The sequence below is a fragment of the Myodes glareolus genome, chromosome 4, assembly GCF_982192425.1.
Source record: "Myodes glareolus chromosome 4, mMyoGla1.1, whole genome shotgun sequence".
In the NCBI taxonomy this organism is placed as follows: domain Eukaryota; kingdom Metazoa; phylum Chordata; class Mammalia; order Rodentia; family Cricetidae; genus Myodes; species Myodes glareolus.
Window position 1 is genome coordinate 121,402,516 of NC_142029.1, and position 22,097 is coordinate 121,424,612.

Sequence of the window (22,097 nt, forward strand, 5' to 3'; positions counted from 1 at the left end):
AATTACTTCAAAATAAATAATAAGTGACTGATATGTCTCCAATCGGGCATGTTTATTATTATGGCTACACTCCAGAGACTTGTAGTGAAAAAATTCCACATAAAATGTTCCCGAGAAGTCAAAGGGGCAATTGCAGCTCCTATGCTCTCCTCAATGTACATTTCTAAAATTAAGGACTAAAAGGAAGTTTATGAAGACTGGGGATTGTTCAGCATCTGCATCACCAGTATAATACTTGCTACACAGCAGAATCTCAATTACTGGTTACTTGAATAATGATTCGGTGATTGCATAGTTTAAAAAGTGATACACCTCTCTCAAATTTTTCCAAATGCAAACTGTTCCTTTGTATGCCTGATGATGTCTCTCAGTAGAATTTCTAACTGAAGAGAAATGTAAGCACAACACTCTACAGCTGGAAGCTGGAAGCTGTAAAGTCTTAGGAATCTGAGAATGTGCCCAGAATTGTACAAGTACTTGTTCAAAGCAATGAAGAATCAAGTCACTTAAGTATTGGGTTTTGTTTTCTTTCAATTCTATCAACTCGATTTACTTTTATTGTATTATTTGTGTAACACTACTGTATTTTATGTGCATTATTACTGCATTATATGTGCAATATTGAAAGGAGGGACCACACAGTACTAACTCACTGACTTGAAATGGAACCTCTCTGCTTTGTCTATGACACTAAGTCAATTGATAATATGACTAGTCATTGATGACTTTTCTTTTTTCTCTGAAGCCTTTTATGGGTACATGTTTGCACCTATTCACCTGCAAGCTCTGAGCACCCACCTGACAGGCACTTTTCAAAATAAAAGTTAGTTGTAGCTTGTAAAGCGCATAGAACTTCTACATTATTTGATATCATAATTATTTTCAATTTCTTATTCTGAAAACCATTGTCTAGACATGCACTTTTCACACCTGCCACTGAACTCCAACTTATAAAGGAAACTATCAGAAATTATTTCCTGCCTCTCATTCTCACAATAGATAATTCAGTTATCACTTTATTTTCCCTAACCCTCAAGTGAGTGGTTGAGAAAACTCTAAGCTAATTTGTCATTATCAAAGTCACTATCGATACTTTTTAGAAATGTGTAAATTTTGGTTGTCAGACACAAAATTCGGAATTAAAAGAACAATACTATCCCAACAGATCAGTATCTTTACTTAGATCCTTTCGTTAAACCCAAATCTATTGTACTGAATAATTGGTATGTTGCAAAAATGGTTGTTGGGGATTAACACGAATCTACAGACACACGGCTACTGAATTCTTCTCATAAACAATTGTGTTCAACAACTTGCAATGCCAAATATTTCCAGAGATTATCTCTTCTGGGATAATTTACAAGGACAAGTGAAAAAGAACAGTCAACCTGCTCTAAAGTATCGTTCTAGGTTATCTGCAGAAAGATGTGTCAAAGAGTAACACACACCAGAAAGGAGGAAACCTAAAACCATGTACTAACAACTTATGTAGCATAAAGGAAGGACACTGAAAACATGTGTTAAAGACTAACATACTAGAAAGGAAAGAGACTGAAAATTTCTGTCAAAGAGTAACACACACTCAAAAGGAGGGACACAGAAAACATGTGTCAGAGTAACAACCAGAAAAGAAAGACACTTAAAACATTTGTTTAAGACTAACACACCTGAAAGGAAGGACACTGAAAACATGTTTCAGTGTGAAAAGAAACAACTATTCTCCAATATAGGTATCATAGAGATATCTTTGGCATTGCATGGTACCAGCACCTAGACTCTCAGCATCTTAATTTTCCCAAGACCGTTCCTAAAATGAGTCTAAGAATGTTTTCAAAAGGGAAACCTAAGAGTGGCCAAGCAAAATCGGTGCTCAGATACATTGAGGGAACTTTAAAAAATTAAATTTGAGGGACAGAGGCAGGAAAAGAAAAAACGGGGGCAGCACTTAAAGTCCTTTTGTTCCAAAACCCAGGTGAGACTCAAAGGTGGGTAGAAGTTTGACAATTTAATATCCTTTGGATTTTGCAATTGAGTGCACCCCTTCAAACCCAAGTTGACCTAGTCAGTAAAGGATAAAACCAGAGGTCTGTCTGACATTTCGGTTGGGGGTAGATAGTTGAAATATCTTAGGAGGGGTTAGAATGGAGTGGTACGGAAGAATGACTGGAACCAAGGGGAGGATGGTGTGTACTGAGAACCACTAGTGCATAAAGCCCCAAATCAGCACAAGTTGCCTAAGTGCATGACGGCATTTATTTGCTCAATAAACATGTGTGCGGGTTCTCATATGAGGAAGGTAGGAAGCACTGGATAATCTAAGGATGGGAAAATAAAGGATGATGTCAGGATGTAAGAGACTTTTAAAAAAAGACACCAGAAATGGTATCTTTAAAAAAAGATACCCAGAAATCTGAGCCAATAAATGCCCAACAAATAAGACATCAGGTAGGCTCGCTCACGCTCGCTCTCTCTCTCTCTCTCTCTCTCTCTCTCTCTCTCTCTCTCTCTCTCTCTGTGTGTGTGTGTGTGTGTGTGTGTGTGTGTCTGTGTGTATCTATGTGTGTCTGTGTGAAAAACACAGGATTACAGGTTTGCATGTGAAAAGATGCAAAGGAAAGATTTTGACAGCATTCCTAAATGTGAGAAAGGCATGCAAGAGAGGCTGCAAAGAGCCTGTGGAATTCAGAGATTCCCCAGAAGGTCACTACTAGGACCAAGAGAGTGTGGGAAATGAGAGAGTAAGGGCTTCCAGAGGCGGGGCGGGGACTCCTTTGGAATGCTGAAAGGGAGAAATGGATATGCAGGAACACAGCCTGGGAAAGTTTGGAAGAAAAGAAAAAGCAAAACCAAAACAGGTGGCCTGAAGGAGTCCTGAGGCCGTCAAAAATGACAGCAGTGTAGTTGAATTTAAGGCTTTCGTTTATTAGCCAAACCTCGGAAAAATGGGATCTCATTCCTTCTCAATGTTCCCCTTCTGCCTAAGCCCAGAGGGTTCTGTCTCCCTAGGGGCCACTAGAAACCGTAGGCCGACCAGGATGAGGCCTGGTCGCCCCCCAGCGGCTGGGAGCTCCCTGAGTTCCCCGATAGCCCTGCTCCAACTTTGCCCATTTCTGTCCTCTGCTGAAGCTCGGACCCTTCTGTCCCCAGCTCACCGAGGGCGCTGTCAGGAGGCTGATGCTCTCGCCTAGGGAGTCCAGGTTGACCCTCCGTCGTCGCTGCGCCCTCTTGGACCCGGCGGCCGCACCAGCAGCGGCCGCGGCGGCGGCGGCGGAGGCAGCGGGAGCTGGGGTGGCAGCCTTAGCAGCAGATCTGGATCCCGGTGGCCCTGGCGGGCTCCTGTTGTCATTCCAGCAGAGCCTGGACAGGGGGCACTCCCCTTCCTCCTCGGGGCTGGTCTCCAGATAGTCAGATCCCAGAGAGCTAAAGGACTCGGATGAGATCTTCCTGCGCGACATGCTGCTGGAGATACTGCTGCAGACGAAGCGGCGGTGGCAGAGGTGGCGGCGGAGACGCAGCGGTGGCGGTGGAGGTAGAAGGATTTGCGATGACAGCGTCAGGTGCGTCGGGGACGCTGGGCGGCGCGCTAGCCCAGACCGGAGTCCCCAGAGCTGCTGTGTCCTGCCAGCCAGCTGCCCATGGCGGGAACTTGGGTCACCACGGCTCCTCGCTGGTCCCTCCCCGGCGGTGGCGCCGGAGGACGAGCTAGGGACTCAGGGACTGCTGCCGCCTCTGCAGCTGCTGCTTTAGTGGCGCAGCCTCAGAGGCCGCCTGTGCACATCATTCCCTCTCCGGTGCTGCGGGGATTCGGGTGCAGCGGCTCCTCCGCCTTGCGTCTCTACTGCCCGAGGCCCATGTCCTCCGCCCCCTCCCTCCTGCTACCTTTCACACACACACACACACACACACACACACACACACACACACCAACCCTCCCCCCCTCCCGCCCGAGCGATGTCTCCGCCAGCATCACGTGTCGCCACCATACTCATTAGAAGTCTCTGCCTCTCCAGTCGCCACGTTTCCGAATCAACTAGGACACTTTGCTCCTGTTCTCTCCTCGCTTCCCCGCCCCCCTGCGATCATGTCCTCCTACTAGGGGGTTCATATAGTGGTTCCCATAGGACCAAAGATTTCTAAGCCCTAACGTCGAGTTCCTTGGTCCCTGGAAAAGCAAATGGGTAGTGAACATGGCCAGTGGCTGACATTCATTAGGGTGAGGGTCATAGAGCTGGGGGAGGGATTAAAAGCCTAACAAGGGCCGCTAAAATCCCTGCACACACACACACACACACACACACACACACACACACATACACACACACACACCGTGTCCAATTCTAGTTTATTTTGGAAGTTCAAATCAGCCACCCCAAATGTTTCAGTGGAGACACTTTCAAGGGAAGAAAAGGGTGGGGCATCTGCTGGAGCCATCATCTGCTCAGACTGCAAACACACACACCCCCCCCTTCGCCACCCGTTGCTTTATGTGCCCTGAACCCTGAACCCGGTGGTTGGAGCCTCTGTCAGGCCCAGTTGTCTCTGCTCCAGTGCTGGACAGCTCTGCTTGCCACCTGTACCGAGTTTGCCAGGTGGTGATAGACTCTTTGATCTGACCCATAAGAGCATGGGGAAGGTTTCTATGCCCCTCAGTCACTGGGCTCCTTGAGTCAGATATGCATTTAGTTGATAAAATGAAGGGTAGTGGGAAGACAATTTATACATCAAAACCAAATTCTCCAGAGTGAAAGCAAGTGTCTGGCTGCTTTCAAGTATCAGCACAGCATCTTCATTTCAAAACTTGTCTCATTGTAACTAGCCACAGTTTTGGCCCCAAGGCCCTGGTGTAGTTTCAGAAAATGTTTGGGCTTATTCTGAATTTACACTAAGCAATAGTAAGAATGAGGAGGCAATTGCACTGTCCTAGAAGAAGAATCCCGGGTTTAGTTTCCAATACAGGGAAGCAAATGAGTACATTTCTTGTTTTCCCTTGACAGGAGAAAGTAAAGTTCAAGGGCTTTGCCTTTAACTTGAAGAACACAAAAACCAAAGCATTTTTACTTCTGTTTCCAAAGGACTGTTCCAGGTAAAGCGCATAAGTTTAAGTGAGCATAGTCCGTTTAAAACAAAGAAAACCTCAGAATTGTTACTGTTTCTCCACCCCAATTTGCTTTTAAACTTAGATCTTCCTAATAGTTTGTGAGTGCTAGGTTTCCTTAGCCTCCTTATTCACCAGGGAAAGGTGAGTGTGCTATCCATCCATTCCACAGCCCAACAATGCAGGACAATCAGACGCAATAGGGAGTCAAGTAAAAGCAGAAACTCAGTTTATTACTGTGAGCATCAACTCATATACTGTGATGTGGGGGTATCTCCAGCCAATGAGAGACAGTTATCCCCTCTCTCTGGCTGGAGGGCGTCTACCTAGATTTTGCTGTCTCATCCTCACTCAGTTTCCTCAAAACTGAACCAGGCTTTTCTCTCTCCCACAGGCCTCGAGGTACAGGCCTTGAGATAATTTCGGCCCAACATCTCCCACTTTTGTTTTAAATCCTCCCCCACCCTGGTCACCGAGCCAAAATAGCCCACTAAGGAGAGAGTAAAGTGTAGCTACCAAAGTTTCTTCCCTTCTCTCCTGGCCATTCGCAGGGCCCTGTGACCTCCGGCTTCCTGGAGACTCTGCACTAGCTCTGGCTTGAGGGGATAACCTAGCTAGAACCTGGTTCTCTTTGTTATGGTGATTCCACTTGTATTCAAGGTCTTAGCAGTGAGCCGGTAGCCTGCCTCCCCTAGCTGACCCTGCCCAAGGGGGGCCGGGAAGCTTTAATCTTCTCCTCCTGCTTCTGGTTGGGAGGAGGCTTTGCATTTTCGATTCTTCTAGCCCACTGGTATAAATACCTGACTTGAGATTAATAAAGTGGCCATTTACTCTTGTAGATGAGCAAAGGTTTCTTTTGTGTGTGTGTCTCTTTTTTCAACCCTCAGGACAATCGTCCCTTCTCGTGGGCCCGAGTTCAGGAAGCGCGCAGCCTGGGTCGGGCGTGGGTATCCATTGGAAAGTTCAGACTCTTACAGTAAAGGTCAGGGCCAACCCTATCCAGAGCTTTGGCCTGGATACCCTCAAATTGAGAGTTCATCTGGGAGGTGAAATGTATCGAGCTTATCTTATTGTACTCAAAGGGTCATGAGTTTACCTGGTTTTGGAATGCTTGTTTCAGTCTTTGGAGAATGCATGGGCCTAAAAGACAGATCAGTAAACAAATAACCATTGGCCCAATTAGGGAAGAGGAAGAGATGAGTGTGGTAAGCCATGAGTACCAATTAAACCAAGTCTCATGGGGGGGGGGCAGTCCTTCACTTAAATATTTTCTTAACTATTCTAGGATTCTTGTAACTATCTCAGAATGGTCTGCACAGAAGCAACATTCTTTCCCAAGTGCCCTGCAAATTTCTCGCTGTTCCACAAACAGCAAGTTCAAGCCTTTCCTATTTTGTGAAGTTACCCTTGCTAAGGAATTCAAAGACTTTTGTAAATAAAAAAAATGCAGTCTCTGTCTTTTCTGATTATGTGCATCCCAGTCTGCTCATATCTCCAGGAAGAACAATAGTAATCAGGAGTCTCCCTACAGTTTCTAATAGCAGAAGCAGTCTAGTTGCTTCCTGGGCATACATACATAAAAGGGTATCTGGAGGAGGGCATGTCTCCTAAGGACATGAGAACATCCAGGCTCATTAGGTTACCCTGGGGTAGGATGCACCTCCGAGAACTTTCACATTTAGGTCTCCCTTCGATCCCTGGAATCTAGCATCCCATGTCCCAGCTCCCACATGCCAAGTTGCAGAGGTCAAATATCAGGTCAGGCCACCACGTCCAGTGTGCCGTCATCTGAGAAGTCTGGTTTAGTTAGCACTCCAGTGCCAGCGCTCGACAAGATCCACATCACCATCCATGGTTGGTGGGACTTGCTGCCTGGGCCTTGATCCCTGTGAGAAGAGTTAACATGATTACTGCTGGGAGGGCCATCTGAAGTAGATAAACAGGCAACACTTTCCTCAAAGGTCAGTTTCCCTTGGGCAGTGGTTACTTTTCTTTTCTTGTGTTTGAATTTAAGGGTTGTCCACCATAATCTCTCTCTTTCTTTATTGGTCATCTTGGTCTTTCCCATTGTCCTGAAGGGAGGGGAGATATTTTAAGTTACAAGCAGGTAGCCATATAGGCGTTTCCCTTTTGCTTGGGAAGACACATCCATATCCTCGGCCCTGTGTCAACAAGGGATCTGGACCCTGCATTGGTTATTAGGCAGGGCCTCATTGGTAGGGATCCTCAATGTTTCTGGAATCTATTTTGTTCATCTGATTTTTGAAAATTTAAAATATTTATAGTTAGGAACTCCTTTTGCAGTTATAGATGGGGGGAGACTTCTCCATCTTTTTGTTTTAAAAGGACCTCTTTGAGATATTGGTGATGTCTTTTGACAATCGTTTGACCCTGAAGGCTGTATGGGATCCCAGTAGTATGGGATATATTCCATCTCTGGAAGAATTCTTTTAATGTTTTACTTATGAAACAGAGGCCATTGTCAGTCTTGACCTGTTGTCCTTGACTGTCCCAACGTAGTGTAGCAAAACATTGTAAAAAGTGGTTTTGTCATGGGTTGCCTTTTCCTCTGAGTGAGTGGTAGCCCAGCCTGCCTTAGAGTACAGGTCTATGGCCACAAACATATATTTTAATTTACCAAATGGAGGGTCATGTTTTACATATGTTTGCAAGATGATATTGGGTCCTAACCCTCTTGGGTTCAGCCCAGGTCCTTGTAAAGGGGGAGGGGGTGCAGAGAAACTGTTGGCAAGTCTTACATGTATAAAAACCTCTCTTTAATTGTGTTGAGGGGATCTGGGGGTATAGGTATTGTAGTCCTCTCCAGCTGACATGAGTTAAGTCATGCATTTGGGTAGCATTTTGTATGGGCAGAGTTGAGACCTCTGACACAGGCCCCTGATGCTGCAGTATCTGCATTTCCCTTGGGAAATGAGGCCAGGGAGGTTTCATGTCCTCTGAGATGCTGAATATATATGGGGTTTTCTTACTACCTTCTAGGAGCGATCCAAGATGAATCATCTAGGCAGAAATAGGATTAGCATCCAATCTGATATAGGCATAGGGTGATTGTGTTAGTAGGTTCACCACATAAGAGCTGTCTGAATAGAGGTTGGAGGGTTCTGTGACCTCTTGTAGGGCAATATATACAGTCATCATTTCCTTATATTGAGTGGATCCTCCACAAGGGAGATTTTGGTAATCTTTGTCTTGGTCCCCCCTGCAGGGAAAACTACAAAGGTGGCCCCATTCTTCCCACCATCTGTGCAAACAGTGAATGCTTGGGGCAGGGGCCTAGAAGAAAAGACTGAGGGGACTCTCCAGTGCAGTTCTTGATATAGCTTCACTAACTGGGACTCCCCAAAGTCGGTGTCCAGGGTCCCCAGAAATCACTCCAGGGTGAGGCTCAATTGAGAACAATGTCTGGCTGCCCATTCTAAATCCTTAATTTTGAATGGAATTTTTAATTTAGAGGGATTTTAGAAAGATGTATTCATGATTTTTATGATCATATTAGCGAGATCGACTAGAGAGTACACCTTGGGAGTGACCCCCATGATGGTGTGTACCCATTCTAGTCATTGTGGCCACTGGACAATGGCACCCAGCATGATCTTTTTCCCTAATAATATCCAGCCTTGGATTGGAATGTTAGGATTATATCTCACCAAAGAAGCCTGGTAGAACTCATTGATGAATTCAGTGAGTGCCTGACAGACCTCACAGAGTAAAGTTACCTAACTTTTAGGAGATTGTGTAATACATTTAGTCTCCCAGTCTCTACAGGCAACCAGGGTCTTACCCAGCTCATTTCCCATAGTATCTTTTGTAACCCCTATAAAGTGAGGGGCTCAGACAGGATTAACTGGGTCCATTCATTTTGGCTTGAGTGACTGTTAATTGTGATCCCAATATATGAAATTGGGGTACCTTTTTTTATTTTGCTTAGGGCTATTTTAAAGCTATGTTGTTGGAGGGTAGCAATAATAGTGGTTATCCAGGAAGCCAGCCCTGACGCCCAATTAGTAGGTCATCCATATAAACATATAGGAGGATATTATCTTTGTCAAAATAAGGAGAGAGGATACTATGCAAATATTGTTGGCAAAAGGCCAAACTATTGGTCATCTATTGTGGGAGAATAATCCATTCGTATCTCTGGTCGAGAAGAGTTAACTGTAGGAATGGAAAAGGCAAACTTTTTGCCATCCTCCTCATGAAGAGGAAGTGAAAAGAAGCAGTCCTTTAAATCAATACAGTGAAGTGAAACTGGAACAGAATTGCTGGGACCCAAGATAAGCCCCTTAAATGGGCCCCTACTAGCTCCATATTGGCATTGATTGCTCACAGGTCCTGTAACATTCTCCAGGTCCCATTAATTTTCTGTATCACAAACACAGGGCTGTTAAGTTCAGGTAATGACCACTGCTCCACTCATACCAGCTTACCAGGTGCCCACCTAATGGAGTGGACCCTGGGGGGGGGGGCAGTGGCCTCTATTTTGGGGGCTGAATCAAGGTATCAGGGGTCTGCCTAATGATACCTTGCTCAGTTTTATCATCATAAAAGGCTAGGTGGTCAGTGATAATAACAGCATCCATTTGTCCTTATAAATCTTGTCCCAGGAGGTTTGCAGACATTCCAGGAGAATCAGAGGCCTGAATTTTCCTTTGTCACTGTCTGGCCCTGCCAAAGTTTATATTCATTTCCTCCTGGCAAAGATGGAGACTGTTTATTTGTTCCATTCCCCTCTCCTATTTTATCCTTTCCAGCACAGCTGGGGAACGCAAGGAGGCAGCCAGTCCTCATCACAGACAGTATCTGCTTTCCTTTTTGTCTTTGCCTCTGCCTGCAGAAATGGGTAAATTGCACCCATTTTTGATCTTCTCCCTTGTCTGTCTCCTTTTCTTCCCATTCTTTTCACTAATAGGTTACTTTTAGATTCTTCAGACCTCTCCTGATATTTGACCTTTTCCTGCTTCTCGCCTATCTCCTCGCCACCACCCCACCCCCCATGGCCTCCTAGCCAGTTGATTATTTTCAGATTCTTTAGATCTCTCCCAGTCTCTGACATTTTTCTTATACACCATTGGGAGAGGCAGAGCAGCGGGATGAAGACATGCCTTAAGGGTCGTAATTGTTGGATAGACAGGTATTGTTGGTATATCAGAGTGTTTTTGCCTTTCTCTGGCCAGAGTCTCCACCCAGTTACATGTGTCCCATGAGAAAAGATTCCCAGCGGATACCCAGGAGGTCAGGGTAATTATATCCTCCCATGCCTGGATCGTATTGTGGTCTGACAATTCCAGGCCTCGGGAAAGTAGTTTATATCTCAACACCCTAGGTGCCGGGTCATTTTTGTGTGAAGTTGCGTTACCATTGTGGGGTCCCACTCACCTGAAAGACTGCTTTGTCCTGGGATCAGTCATCCCACATTGGGCACCAGTTGCTAGGCTTCTTAAGCCTTTTTATTCCCCAGGGAAAGGTGAATGTGCTCTCTGCCCATTCTGCAGCCCCACCCAAGACTCAGGACAATCCAGCCTCACAATGCGGGAAAATGAGACGTGATAGGGAGTCAAGTAAAAGCAGAAACTCAGTTTATTACTGTGAGCATCAACTTATATAGGTTAAGTGACATCCTGTGATGTGGGGATACCTCTAGCCAATGAGAGATAGCCAAGCTCTCCCTCTGACTGGAGGGGCGTCTACCTAGATTTTGCTGTCTCATCCACACTCAGTTCCCTAAAACTTGAGCCAGGCTTTTCTTTGTCTTACAGGGCTCAAGGTATAGGTCCTGGACTCAAGACAGGCTTTTCTCTGTCCTACAGGCTTTGAGGTATAGACCCTGAGATAATTTTGACCTAACAGTGAGGACCCATATAAATGTACTATGTTTCCTTTTATGGAAAAAAACAGATCTTAAATGGACATTAAATAAATAGAAAGATTAAGTGCACTAAAAGTAACTCATTTAAATACCTATTTATAATATATGTTATATATATACTATGTTATAGATATTATCATTATTAATATTATTTGGATTGTGTTATGTATTTTTTGTTAAGTTCACCTTTGCACTGACCTTCAGGAAAACTTTATTTATTAAAACATAAATAATATGCCACTTTTCTGATTTTTTGTTTAAAATAAAAAAGAAAGCTATAATAATATAGGAAAAACTACATAGAATAAATACAATAACTATATACAATATATACAGGCATTAGATATATCAACATTGTATAGTCCATTTGCATTTGACGATTTTGAAGAAAATGCTCTATATCTATTCTATCTTGGTGAGTCGAAAGTCTTGTACCTAGTTTACTTGCTATCATAACTTGCTTCCTACATCAGGTAAACAAGGAAAACTACAACTATAACTATCTATTTGTCAACTTCCTCAGGGACCCAAGAAAGAAATAATACTAACTGAGTAAACAGGAAGTCAAAGCAAGAAAATTCCAAACAATGTGAGAGAGAAACAGCTGACTAGTTGGATAGTCATCCAGAGTTCTTCGGCATCATCAGGGCATCTATCTTTGGCTTACAGGCCTAGAATATCTGACAGACTTTCCTGTGAAGCAGTATATTTTAAAGCACTGTCCCTCCTTGTCTTGACAATGTTTGGCAGTCTCTTTATTTTGTGTCCTGCTTGGGCATTTTCTTGCCAAGTGGTTTACTTTTGCCACAAAGAAAGTAAACTTCATGTGGAGTTACTTTGATGCACATTATCTTCTCTGCAATAGATTGGTGGTGCCAGGAGCTGATATGTCTCATTCTCATTTAAAAACAGTATATTTTATTAAAACTTCTTATGACATATTCCGTAGATCTCTGAACTATTTGAAGGTGACCTGTCTATCTAAATTATATATTTATTTGACCTTGAAAACATACTTAATATGGCTTCAAGTTTGATTATAACAGGTAACTTGTAGTCATTTTGAATAATAAGGAAATGTAGATTAATAAATGATTGGTAAAAATAATTTTCCAGGGCTAGAAATTTGAATTACATTGTTATATGAGTTGTATAGATAAAATACTTTGAATAAGAATAGAAATGTATATACAGTATGTTCTAATAAAACTAACCTCAAATTTGTATTCTCTCGTGTCAACTTATATCTGACTCAAATTAAAAGCATCTATTTCCTTTTTTATTTTTTTATTGATTTTTATTGAGCTTATATTTTTCTTTGCTCCCCTCCCTGCCTCTCCCCTTTCCCCTTCTACCACCCCCAAGGTCCCCATGCTCCAAATTTACTCTGGAGATCTTGTCTTTTTCTACTTCCCATGTAGATTAGATCTATGTATGTCTCTCTTAGGGTCCTCATTGTTGTCTAAGTTCTCTGGGATTGTGATTTGTTGGATGGTTTTCTTTGCTTTATGTTTAAAAACCACCTATTGGGGAGTACATGTGATAATTGTCTTTTTGGGTCTGGGTTACCTCATTCAAAATAATGCTGTCTAGCTCCATTCATTTGTCTGCAAAATTCAAAATGTTATCTTTTTTCTCCTATGTAGTACTCCATTGTATAAATATACCACATTTTTCTTCTCCATTCCTCGGTCGAGGGGCTTTTAGATTGTTTCCAGGTTCTGGCCATGGCAAAAAAAAAAAAAAAGATACTATGAATATAGTTGAGCACATGTCCTTGTGGCATGATTGAGCATGTTTTGGATATATACCCAAGAGTGGTATTACTGGGTCTTGAGAAAGGTTATTTCCTTATGTTCTAAGAAATTGCCACACTGACAAACAAAGGAGCTGTACCAGCATGCATTCCCACCAGCAGTGCAAAAGTGTTCCCTTTTTGACAAACAACCTCTCCAGCGTAAGTTGTCATCAGTGTTTTTGATCTTGGCCATTCTTACAGGTGTAAGATGGATTCTCAGAGTTGTTTTGATTTGCATTCCTCTGATGACTAAGGCTGCTGAACATTTCCTTAAGTGTCTTTGAGCCATTTTAGATTCCTCTGTTGAGAGTTCTCTGTTTAGGTCTGTATTCCTTTTTATTTTAATTTGATTGTTTGTTCTTTTATGATCAATTTTTTGAGTTCTTTGTATATTTTGAAGATAAGACCTTTGTCTGATGTGGTGTTGGTGAAGAACTTTTCCATTCTATAGGCTGTCATTTTGTCTTGTTGACTGTGTCCTTTGCTTTAGAGAAGCTTTTCAGTTTCAAGAGGTCCTATTGATTAACTTCTTCTCTCAGTGTCTGTGCTGCTGGGGTTATATTTAGAAAGTGGTCTCCTATGCCAAAGCATTCAAGTGTATTTCCCACTTTCTCTTTTATAAGGTTCAGTGTGTCAAGCTTTATGTTCAGCTCTTTGATCCATTTGGACTTGAGTTTTCTACATGGTGATAGATATGGGTCTGTTCTCATTCTTCTATGTTCAGTTATGCCAGCATCATTTGTTAAATATGTTTTCTTTTTTCCAATTTATATTTTTTGCTTCTTTGTCAAAAATCAGGTGTTCAAAGGAGTGTGGATTAATATCCAGGTGTTCTATTTGGTTTCATTGGTCCTCCTGTCTGGTCTAATGACAATACCAGGCTGTTTTCAGTACTGTGGCTCTGTAGTAGACTTTGAAGTCAGGGATTGTGATGTCTCCAGAAGCTCTTTTACTGTACAGGATTGTTTTGGCTATCCTGGATTTTTTTCCATATGAAGTTGAGTACTGTTCTTTTGATGTTTGTGAAGAATTTTTCTGGGATTTTGATGGGCTTTGCATTGAATCTGTAGATTGCTTTTGGTAAGATTGACATTTTTATTATGTTAATTCTATCTAAACAAGAGCATGGGAGATCTTCTCATTTTCTGGTGTCTTCTTCAATTTCTTTCTTCAAAGATTTAAAGTTCTTGTCATACAAATCTTCCACTTGTTCAGTTAGAGTTACTCCAAAATATTTTATGCTATTTGTGGCTATTGTGAAGGGTGTTGTTTCTCTGATTTCTTTCCCAGTCCTTTTATCATCTGTGTACAGGAGGGCTACTGATTTTTTTTAGTTAATCTTGTATCCTGCTACATTACTGAAAGTGTTTATGAGTTGTAGAAGTTCGTTGGTAGAATTTTTGAGATCACTAATGTAAACATTCATATCATCAGCAAACAGTGAGAGTTTGACTTCTTCTTTTCCAATTTGTACCCCCTTGATCTCCTTTTGGTGTCTCATTGCTCTATCTAGGAACTCAAGAACTATATTGGATAGATATGGAAAGAGTGAACAACCTTGTCTTGTTCCTGATTTCAGTGAAATTGCTGGGAGTTTCTCTCCACTGAGTTTGAGGTTGGCTGTTGGCTTGCTGTATTTTGCCTTTATTATGTTAGGTATGTTCCTTGTATCCATGCTCTCTTCAAGACCTTTATCATGAAGGGATGTTGTATTTTGTCAAATTCTCTTTCAGCATCTAATGAGATGATCATGTAGTTTTTATTTTTCAGTTTGTTTATATGGTGGATTACGTTGACAGATTGTCATTTGTTGAAACATCCCTGCATCTCTGGGATGAAGCCAACTTGATCATGGTGGATGATGGTTCTGATGTGTTCTTGGATTAGATTTGCCAGTGTTTTATTCAGTATTTTTGCATCAACGTTCATGAGTAAGATTGGTCTGTAATTCTCTTTCTTAGTAATGTCTTTCTGTGATTTGGGTGTCAGTAATTGTAGTCTCATAAAAGGAGTTTGACAATGTTCCTTCTGTTTCTATTGTGTGGACCTGCAGAGTTTCCAGGTTCCTGCCCATTCTCTTTGATGTCCCAGACCAGTGTCCGGACCCACAGAGATCCTGGCTCAGGCCTACACCCTTTGACGTCCCAGACTCATGACTGGCCTTGCAGAGATCTCTGGTTCCTGCCTCCTCGCTCGGCATTCCCAGATTCACACCCAGACTGGCAGAGATCCTGGATCAGGCCGAGTTCTTGGGAGGTCCTAGACTTACACCCAGACCCACCGGAGTCCTGGCTTAAGTCTACTCCCTTGAAGGTCCCAGAATCAGGTCCAGACCCTCAGTGATCTCTGGATCTGGCTCACTCTATTAGCGGTTACTCCCCTGTACCTGTTCTGATGAAGTTCACTATCTCTGGACGAGGTCCCTGGCTCAATCCTGGTCTGCCGGTGTCCCAGGACTTGCATCTATTTCTTCTATAGATTAATTTAGAATAAATGACAATGCTGTTTGATATATTATCATCTATTCCAATTAAGAGGTGTCCTTGTTCAAGTGGAATCTTTATCAATTTTGATAGTATCCATAGCCTTTCTTCTCCTGTGGAAACAAAAGCAAAACTCCTTCTCTAACTTAATGCATGTCCTAGTTTCCATTCTGAGATAAGTACATCTTTAAAGTATATTGACTGATTTCATTCTGTAGTTTATTCTAGTATCCAATGTCTCTCCACAGCTGTTGTTCCTCTCTCATTAGTATTTAGAAAATTCAAAATTAGCAAAGCATTATGCAATTTATTTCTGGGGGTATTCATCATCCCTTTCTGTTTATTTAATGTATTCTTTAGAGTTTGATTTGAACTTTCTATGACTGCCTAGTCTATAGGATTGCATAATATACCTGTAATATGTTTTATTTTCTAATAAAAAACTGTTTCATCTTCTTAGAGACATATCCTGGAGCATTATCAGTCTTTATTTGTTTGGATATACCCATAATGCTTATAATTTCCAACAATGATGTGATTACCAAATCAGCCTTTTCCAAACTAAAAGCAATTGCCATTGAAAACCTCAATAGATATCAATGGTGTAGTGTACATAACTTAGTTTTCCAAATTCTACAAATTAGAATACATCCATCTGCCAGATTTCATTCTTTTGAGTCCCTTTGGGCTACTTCCTGTAGGTAGTGGTGTTTGGTTGTAAATAGAACAAATATGACATTTCCTTATAATTTCCTTGGATTGTTGTCATGTGATAAAAATGTATTTTTTAAACATTTGCTATTGACATTATGGTTTTTACAAAATTCTAAGGTTTTCAGCACATTTCCCATCAATAATTGATCTATTTCTGCATTACCTTGTGCTAGAGGACCTGGTAGAGGCAGATATGAGTTATGTATATGGGATGATTCCTAGTCCTGATACAATCTTTTAATGGAATAAATGATTAAGTGAATTCTATATCATCTGGTATAAATTTAGTGGTTTTAACATGCAAAACATTTCTTTCTGAATATTGTGAATCAGAAAATATATTGAGAGGCTCTTTAAAATTCAATAGTACCATAAGAATGGCATATAATTCTCACTTTTGCACAGAATGTTAAGGACTTTGATCCAATTTACTTAAATTTTATGAATTTAAGCTTTCTTTCCCGATTTATTTGGATCAGTATGGAATGTAGGAGTTCGTTATTGGTATATCCTGTATAATGTGAGGAAGGATCCAGTTAGTTCTCTTTATAAGTTGAATTCTCTTGTTTTTGGAATAGTTGTTAATCTCTCCCACTAGATGCTCTTTGACAGGCTTCACTTCCTTTCCATTATTTGTTAATTTTATCATTATTAAAAAGTACTATAGTTTCTGCTGGGTTTATTCCTGATAAATGACAAATTCTCAGTTTCCCTTTTAGAACTAACTCAGAGACATTTTACACATAAATTTTTTATTTTTTTACTCAGTTTATATAATAAAAAGTTCCATTCTAAGATAATATGCTCCCTCTGCATTTAAAATTCCTATAGAGAAATGTTTTTAGGGTAGTATGACCAGAATGTACATAAGATTTGAATACATACTGTCCACATGTGCTTTCTGTAATTTCTCTTCAATCAAGCCATTTCTTTTCCTGATTCAGCAGATAATTCCATGATAAGTTCTTGTCACCAGCTAAAGTTTTGATTAAATAGGTCATCAGTACCTATACCAATAATATGCCATAGATAAAAAATGTCTCCTAGAAATCTTTGGAATTCATTAAGAGTCTGCAATCAATCTATCCTAATTTGAACCTTCTAAGACCAAATTTTTGTAAACCCATTTTATAGCCAAAATAATTAATACAATCTTCTATTTGTAATTTTTCAGAAGCAATTTGTAATCCCCAACAAGGCAAACTTTTCTTTATTTCTTCAACCATTCTTTCTAAAATATTTCCCCAGAAGCATATATTAATTTACAGTTTGTTCCTAAGATTTGTGGAATCTTAGGATTCCAAATTTGTGGAATGGAATGACTATTCCATTGCAGTAACAAATTATGTCCCCTCAAGTTTATTCTTATGTTAGCCACAAATGGTTTTGATATTTCTTTCTGTTTTTCTGGCCCTATACATTCAACTCATCTCATGCTCTTCTTTACCTGAGATAAAGTTCCAAACCCTAAAAACTGTACCTTTACATCCTGAAGAGGCCAATCTGGACGCCAAGTTTCTGACAAAATTATTGTTACATCCACACCTGTGCCTACCAGACCTTCAATGACATCATTTATTAATATTTTTAATTTTGGTGATTTTTCATCTATAGAAGTTTGATAAAATACTCATTCCATGGTTTCTCCTGAATTTTCTGTTCTCTTTTCTATAGCTGTTCTATTATCCAAACAGTATGGTTTCTTACAATATGCATTAGGTTCCTTGATTGTTTAGGGAAAGAGATTCCTCTACATTGGCAGGAAATGACTGAGATGGATTTAACAGAGGGTCCTTCCAGAGGCCCCTCATGGAATTTCCAAAATGCAAAGGATTACCTTGAATATTCCTTATTGACTTACATTCATTAGTCCAATACCTGCTTTTATTACACCTTCCACAGAATCCAGGAAAGAGGGGCCTTAAAAAACCATTGCTTCTAGGAAGACCCTGTCTACAATCCCTGTTAAGGTGAATTTGTTTTTCACAATAATAACATTTGACATTTTCCTTTTTTTCTCAAACTTCTGGAAATCACTTTGTCTAGTCTCACATCATCATGGTCATGAGATTCAGTATTAATTGTATCGCAAATCCATTCCTCTAAAGGTGATGACCCTGCCTCTAATGGCTTAATTAGAGAATTTTTTCTCTAAATTTTCATAGAGAATTTCCCTAGAGAATTGGCATTTTCAAAAGCCAGAGATTCAATTATTATTTGTCTAGCTTCTGAATTTGGTATCATCCTACTTACTGATGAAGTCAATCTTTGTAGAAAATTTAAAAAGGCTTCCTTTGGACCCTGTATAGCTTTAGTAAATGACTTGATTTTCTTTCTGATTTTTCCAATTCTGTCCCAGGCATTCAAAGCTTTTACTCATCATCAATCCAGGATATGGTCATCATATACAGCTTGCCTTTCTATAGTAGCATAGTCTCCTTCTCCATAAATTTGATCTTAAAAGATTTTCCTACCTTTAGCTTTACTCCATTGTTTAATAATCTTAGCCTCTAATCTGAACCAGGTTCTCCATTGTAATTGTGTACCAAGTTCTAAAACATTGTTAACCAATTCTATCCAGTCTTTAGGGATAATTCTATTACAAACTGACCATGAATTTAACATTTGCTTTACAAAGGGTAAAGGCATTTTTATGGTTTAAAAAATGCTGCAAGTGTCCTAAGCTGAGCAGCAGCTGGTGACCCAAAGGAGCAATAATTCTGCAAGGGCCAGAAATGGGCTTGGGGGGGGAGAAGCAGGTCCCAGATCTGGGAAAGTCAGTCCCATAAGGGGCCATTGCAGATGACATGAGGCCTCAGCCTTGGCAGGTGAGAAACACGCAATAGAGAGAGATTTTGAGAATAGAGTTTATTTTGTGAGTTATGTAAGGGAAGGGGAAGGGGGAGAGAAAGGGGGAAAAAGTGAGAGATAGGGAGAAAGTGGGGAGAGGAGAGACAGAAGCTACCTCTTCCAAAAGAGGGACAGTAGAGAGAAAGCCTGCTCTGGCTGAAGGAAGAGGAAGATCCTCTTTCCCAGGTGGAATCAGGGGAGTAGACGGGGCTTGTCTCTTAAAGGGACAGGATATCCAGGTGACAGGACAGACCATCTCTTATAATAAAGACCCATCTCTTATAATAAAAAGGCCAATGTGTCAGGCACAATAGGTTAAAGGAATTGAGATGGCGGATTCTCAAGACTGATTCTTGCTTATTTGTGGGTATGGTCTTAGGGGGGGACCTGAGAACGCTGGGTGTTGTTCATATCCTGAGGTACTTTACTCCTGTCCAGGGTTTGTGGTATGGAAATGTCTGATGTCTTTTAGACCTGTTTAAGGTATTGGCAGAACAGAGGACAAAGTTAAATTTAGGAAGAAAATAAAAAACAATTTAGGACCAGGAAATTGAGAGGCGTGTGTATGACCTTTTAAAGTGGATCCTTCAATTTGGCTCCCTGGAACTCACAAGAATTTTTTGGGTTTATAAAAGCATAAGTTTTAAGCAACAACTTATTTATGCCGGTATGACAGATATTTTTCCAGAATGAAAAGTATCTTTAAGACTACAAAAGGCAGAGTCAGAAAGAATTTTGTACTCACATCTTTATAACTTGCAGGTACACACCTTAATAACTTTTATTTTGTATTTTACTGAAATTTGTTTAGTAAGGCTGTCCTTTTAAATTGACAAAACTTCTCAGATGTCGAGCTGCATAAGAGATCTTTGAAAAGGATAAAATTTTACTTGAGTTATTGATTAAAAACAACAGAGAACTTACTTAATTGGCACCTAGAACTACTACTCAGCGTTCTCCATGGTCACTGAGGGTTGTATTTGACTTTTTGCTGTTTAGCACAGGACCAGCCAGGCTCTTGTGGGCAAAGAAACCTGTAGAAAGACAAGCTACCTTAACCTGAGAAGCTAGGATGTCATTTCTGGTGATTCTGCTCACTGTCTGGAGATCTTCAATTTAGATGAAAGAAAGTTTTGTCCAGTGGTCAGCACTTATCAGTTGATGAAGCAAATTGTGGATGAGTGATGCTTTGTACCCATCTGTCTTTTGTCTTCTTTGGAGGAAATAGAGTGCTGCTAGGAGCCAACCTGTTTCTTTTTGTTATTAAAAAATGTCTTTTAATAGTTAAATATTTAAATTCCATATTCCCCAGATCTCTGACCAATTGAGGGCTGTTTATCATGTGTAGATGAGCTACAACTCCAATAAAGAATTTGCCTGAAGAGTTGGGTCTAAGCTTGACTATACTGGCTCTCAATTTAACAGGTAAGATTTATACTTATAAAAAAAGAAGAAAAAATTGCTTGCAATAGAAGCTTAACAGTAGAGCTGATAATACTAGAGAACATCTTAAAATAAAAGTAAACTTATGTGCACTTAGGATACATGTATGCACAGACACACACATACATAAACATTAAAGAGGAATTGGATGAAGTGGATGCTTCTGGTGGGCCCTACTAAGACCATGCCACTGTGCAAAACATACATGTAACAGAGACAGTAAGAGAAATTTAGAGACAAAATATAAGTAAACTGAGGGACTAGGCAGGGAATACCCCAGTAAATATGGCAGGACTTGGTCACCTGATCTGACCCTCAGTTACGATGGCAGTGAGGTCACCTGACCTCAGTCAAAATGGAGGTAGTCACATGCTGTATGGAGAAACCACACTTTTTTGAGCTGTGGGAGGTTTAAATATAATAACAGAGAATTTACAACAGATGAATTTCAAATGGTCAAAAGACACTTACGGTCATGCTTAACCTCCTTAGCAATCAGGGAAATGCAAATCAAAACAACTTTGAGATACCATCTTACACCTGTCAGAATAGCTAAAATCAAAAACACCAATGATAGCCTATGCTGGAGAGGATGTGGAGAGAGGGGTACACTCATCCATTGTTGGTGGGAATGCAAACTTGTGCATCCACTGCGGAAATCAGTGTGGCGGTTTCTCAGGAAACTGGTAGTCAACCTCCCTCAGGACCCAGCAATTCCACTCTTGGGAATATACCCAAGAGATGCCCTATCATACCACAAAAGCATTTGTTCAACTATGTTCATAGCTGCACTGTTTGTAATAGTCAGAACCTGGAAACAACCTAGGTGCCCCTCAATAGAAGAATGGTTAAAGAAGGTGTGGAACATATACACATTAGAGTTTTACTCAGCGGTAAAAAACAATGACATCTTGAATTTTGCATGCAAATGGATGAAAATAGAGAACGCTTTACTGAGTGAGGTAACCCAGACCCAAAAAGAGGACTATGGTATGTACTCACTCATAAGTGGATTCTAGCCATAATTAAAGTTCTTTGAGCCTATAATTCGTGATCCTAGAGAAGCTAAATAAGAAGGTGAACCCAAAGAAAATCATATAGTTATCCTCCTGGATATTGGAAGTAGACAAGATTGCCAGGCAAACTTGGGTGCACGGGGGATGGAAGTAAGGGGAGATGGTTAGAGAGAAGGGAGAGAGGGAGGATTGGGGATAGCTTGGGGGAATGGGATGGGGAAGGGAGGAAGGATGGATATGGGAGCAGGGAGGTATATATCTCAACTAAGGGAGTCATTTTAGGTTTTCCAAGAGACTTGATTCTGGAGGGGTTCCCAGGCCCAAGGAGAAGTCCCCAGATTGTTCCCTGGGCAGCAGAGGAGAGGGTGCCTGAACGGGCCTTGGCCCATAACCATACTGATGAATATTTTGCATATCACCATAGAACCTTCATCTGGCGATGGATGGAGATAGAGACAGAGACACATATTGGAACATTGGACTTAACTCCCTAGGTCCAAATGAGAAGCAGAAGGAGGGAGAACGTGAGCAAGGAAGGCAGGATCAGAGGGAACCTTCATCCGACGATGGATGGAGATAGAGACAGAGACCCACATTGGAGCACTGGACTGAACTCCCAAGGTCCAAATGAGGAGCAGAAGGAGGGAGAACATGAACAAGGAAGTCAGGACCGTGAGGGGTGCGTTCACCCACTGATACAAGGGGACTGATCTAATGAGAGCTCACCAAGGCCAGCTGGACTGGGACTGAATGAGCATGTGATCAAACCGAATTCTCTGAACGTGGCTGACATGGGGGCTGACTGAGAAGC

At 41.2% G+C, this 22,097-nt stretch overlaps 1 protein-coding gene across 1 annotated transcript in view; it reads right to left on the minus strand.

The window, feature by feature from the left end:
• The window catches only part of Gucy1a2 (guanylate cyclase 1 soluble subunit alpha 2), a 331,775-nt gene extending 327,884 nt beyond the window's left edge, over positions 1–3,891 (minus strand). The window contains exon 1 of the mRNA XM_087905901.1: positions 3,153–3,891. Coding sequence (XP_087762027.1) covers positions 3,153–3,455 — 303 coding nt within the window. The 5' untranslated portion in view covers positions 3,456–3,891. The remainder of the gene's footprint in view (positions 1–3,152) is intronic.
• Positions 3,892–22,097: the final 18,206 nt, after the last annotated feature.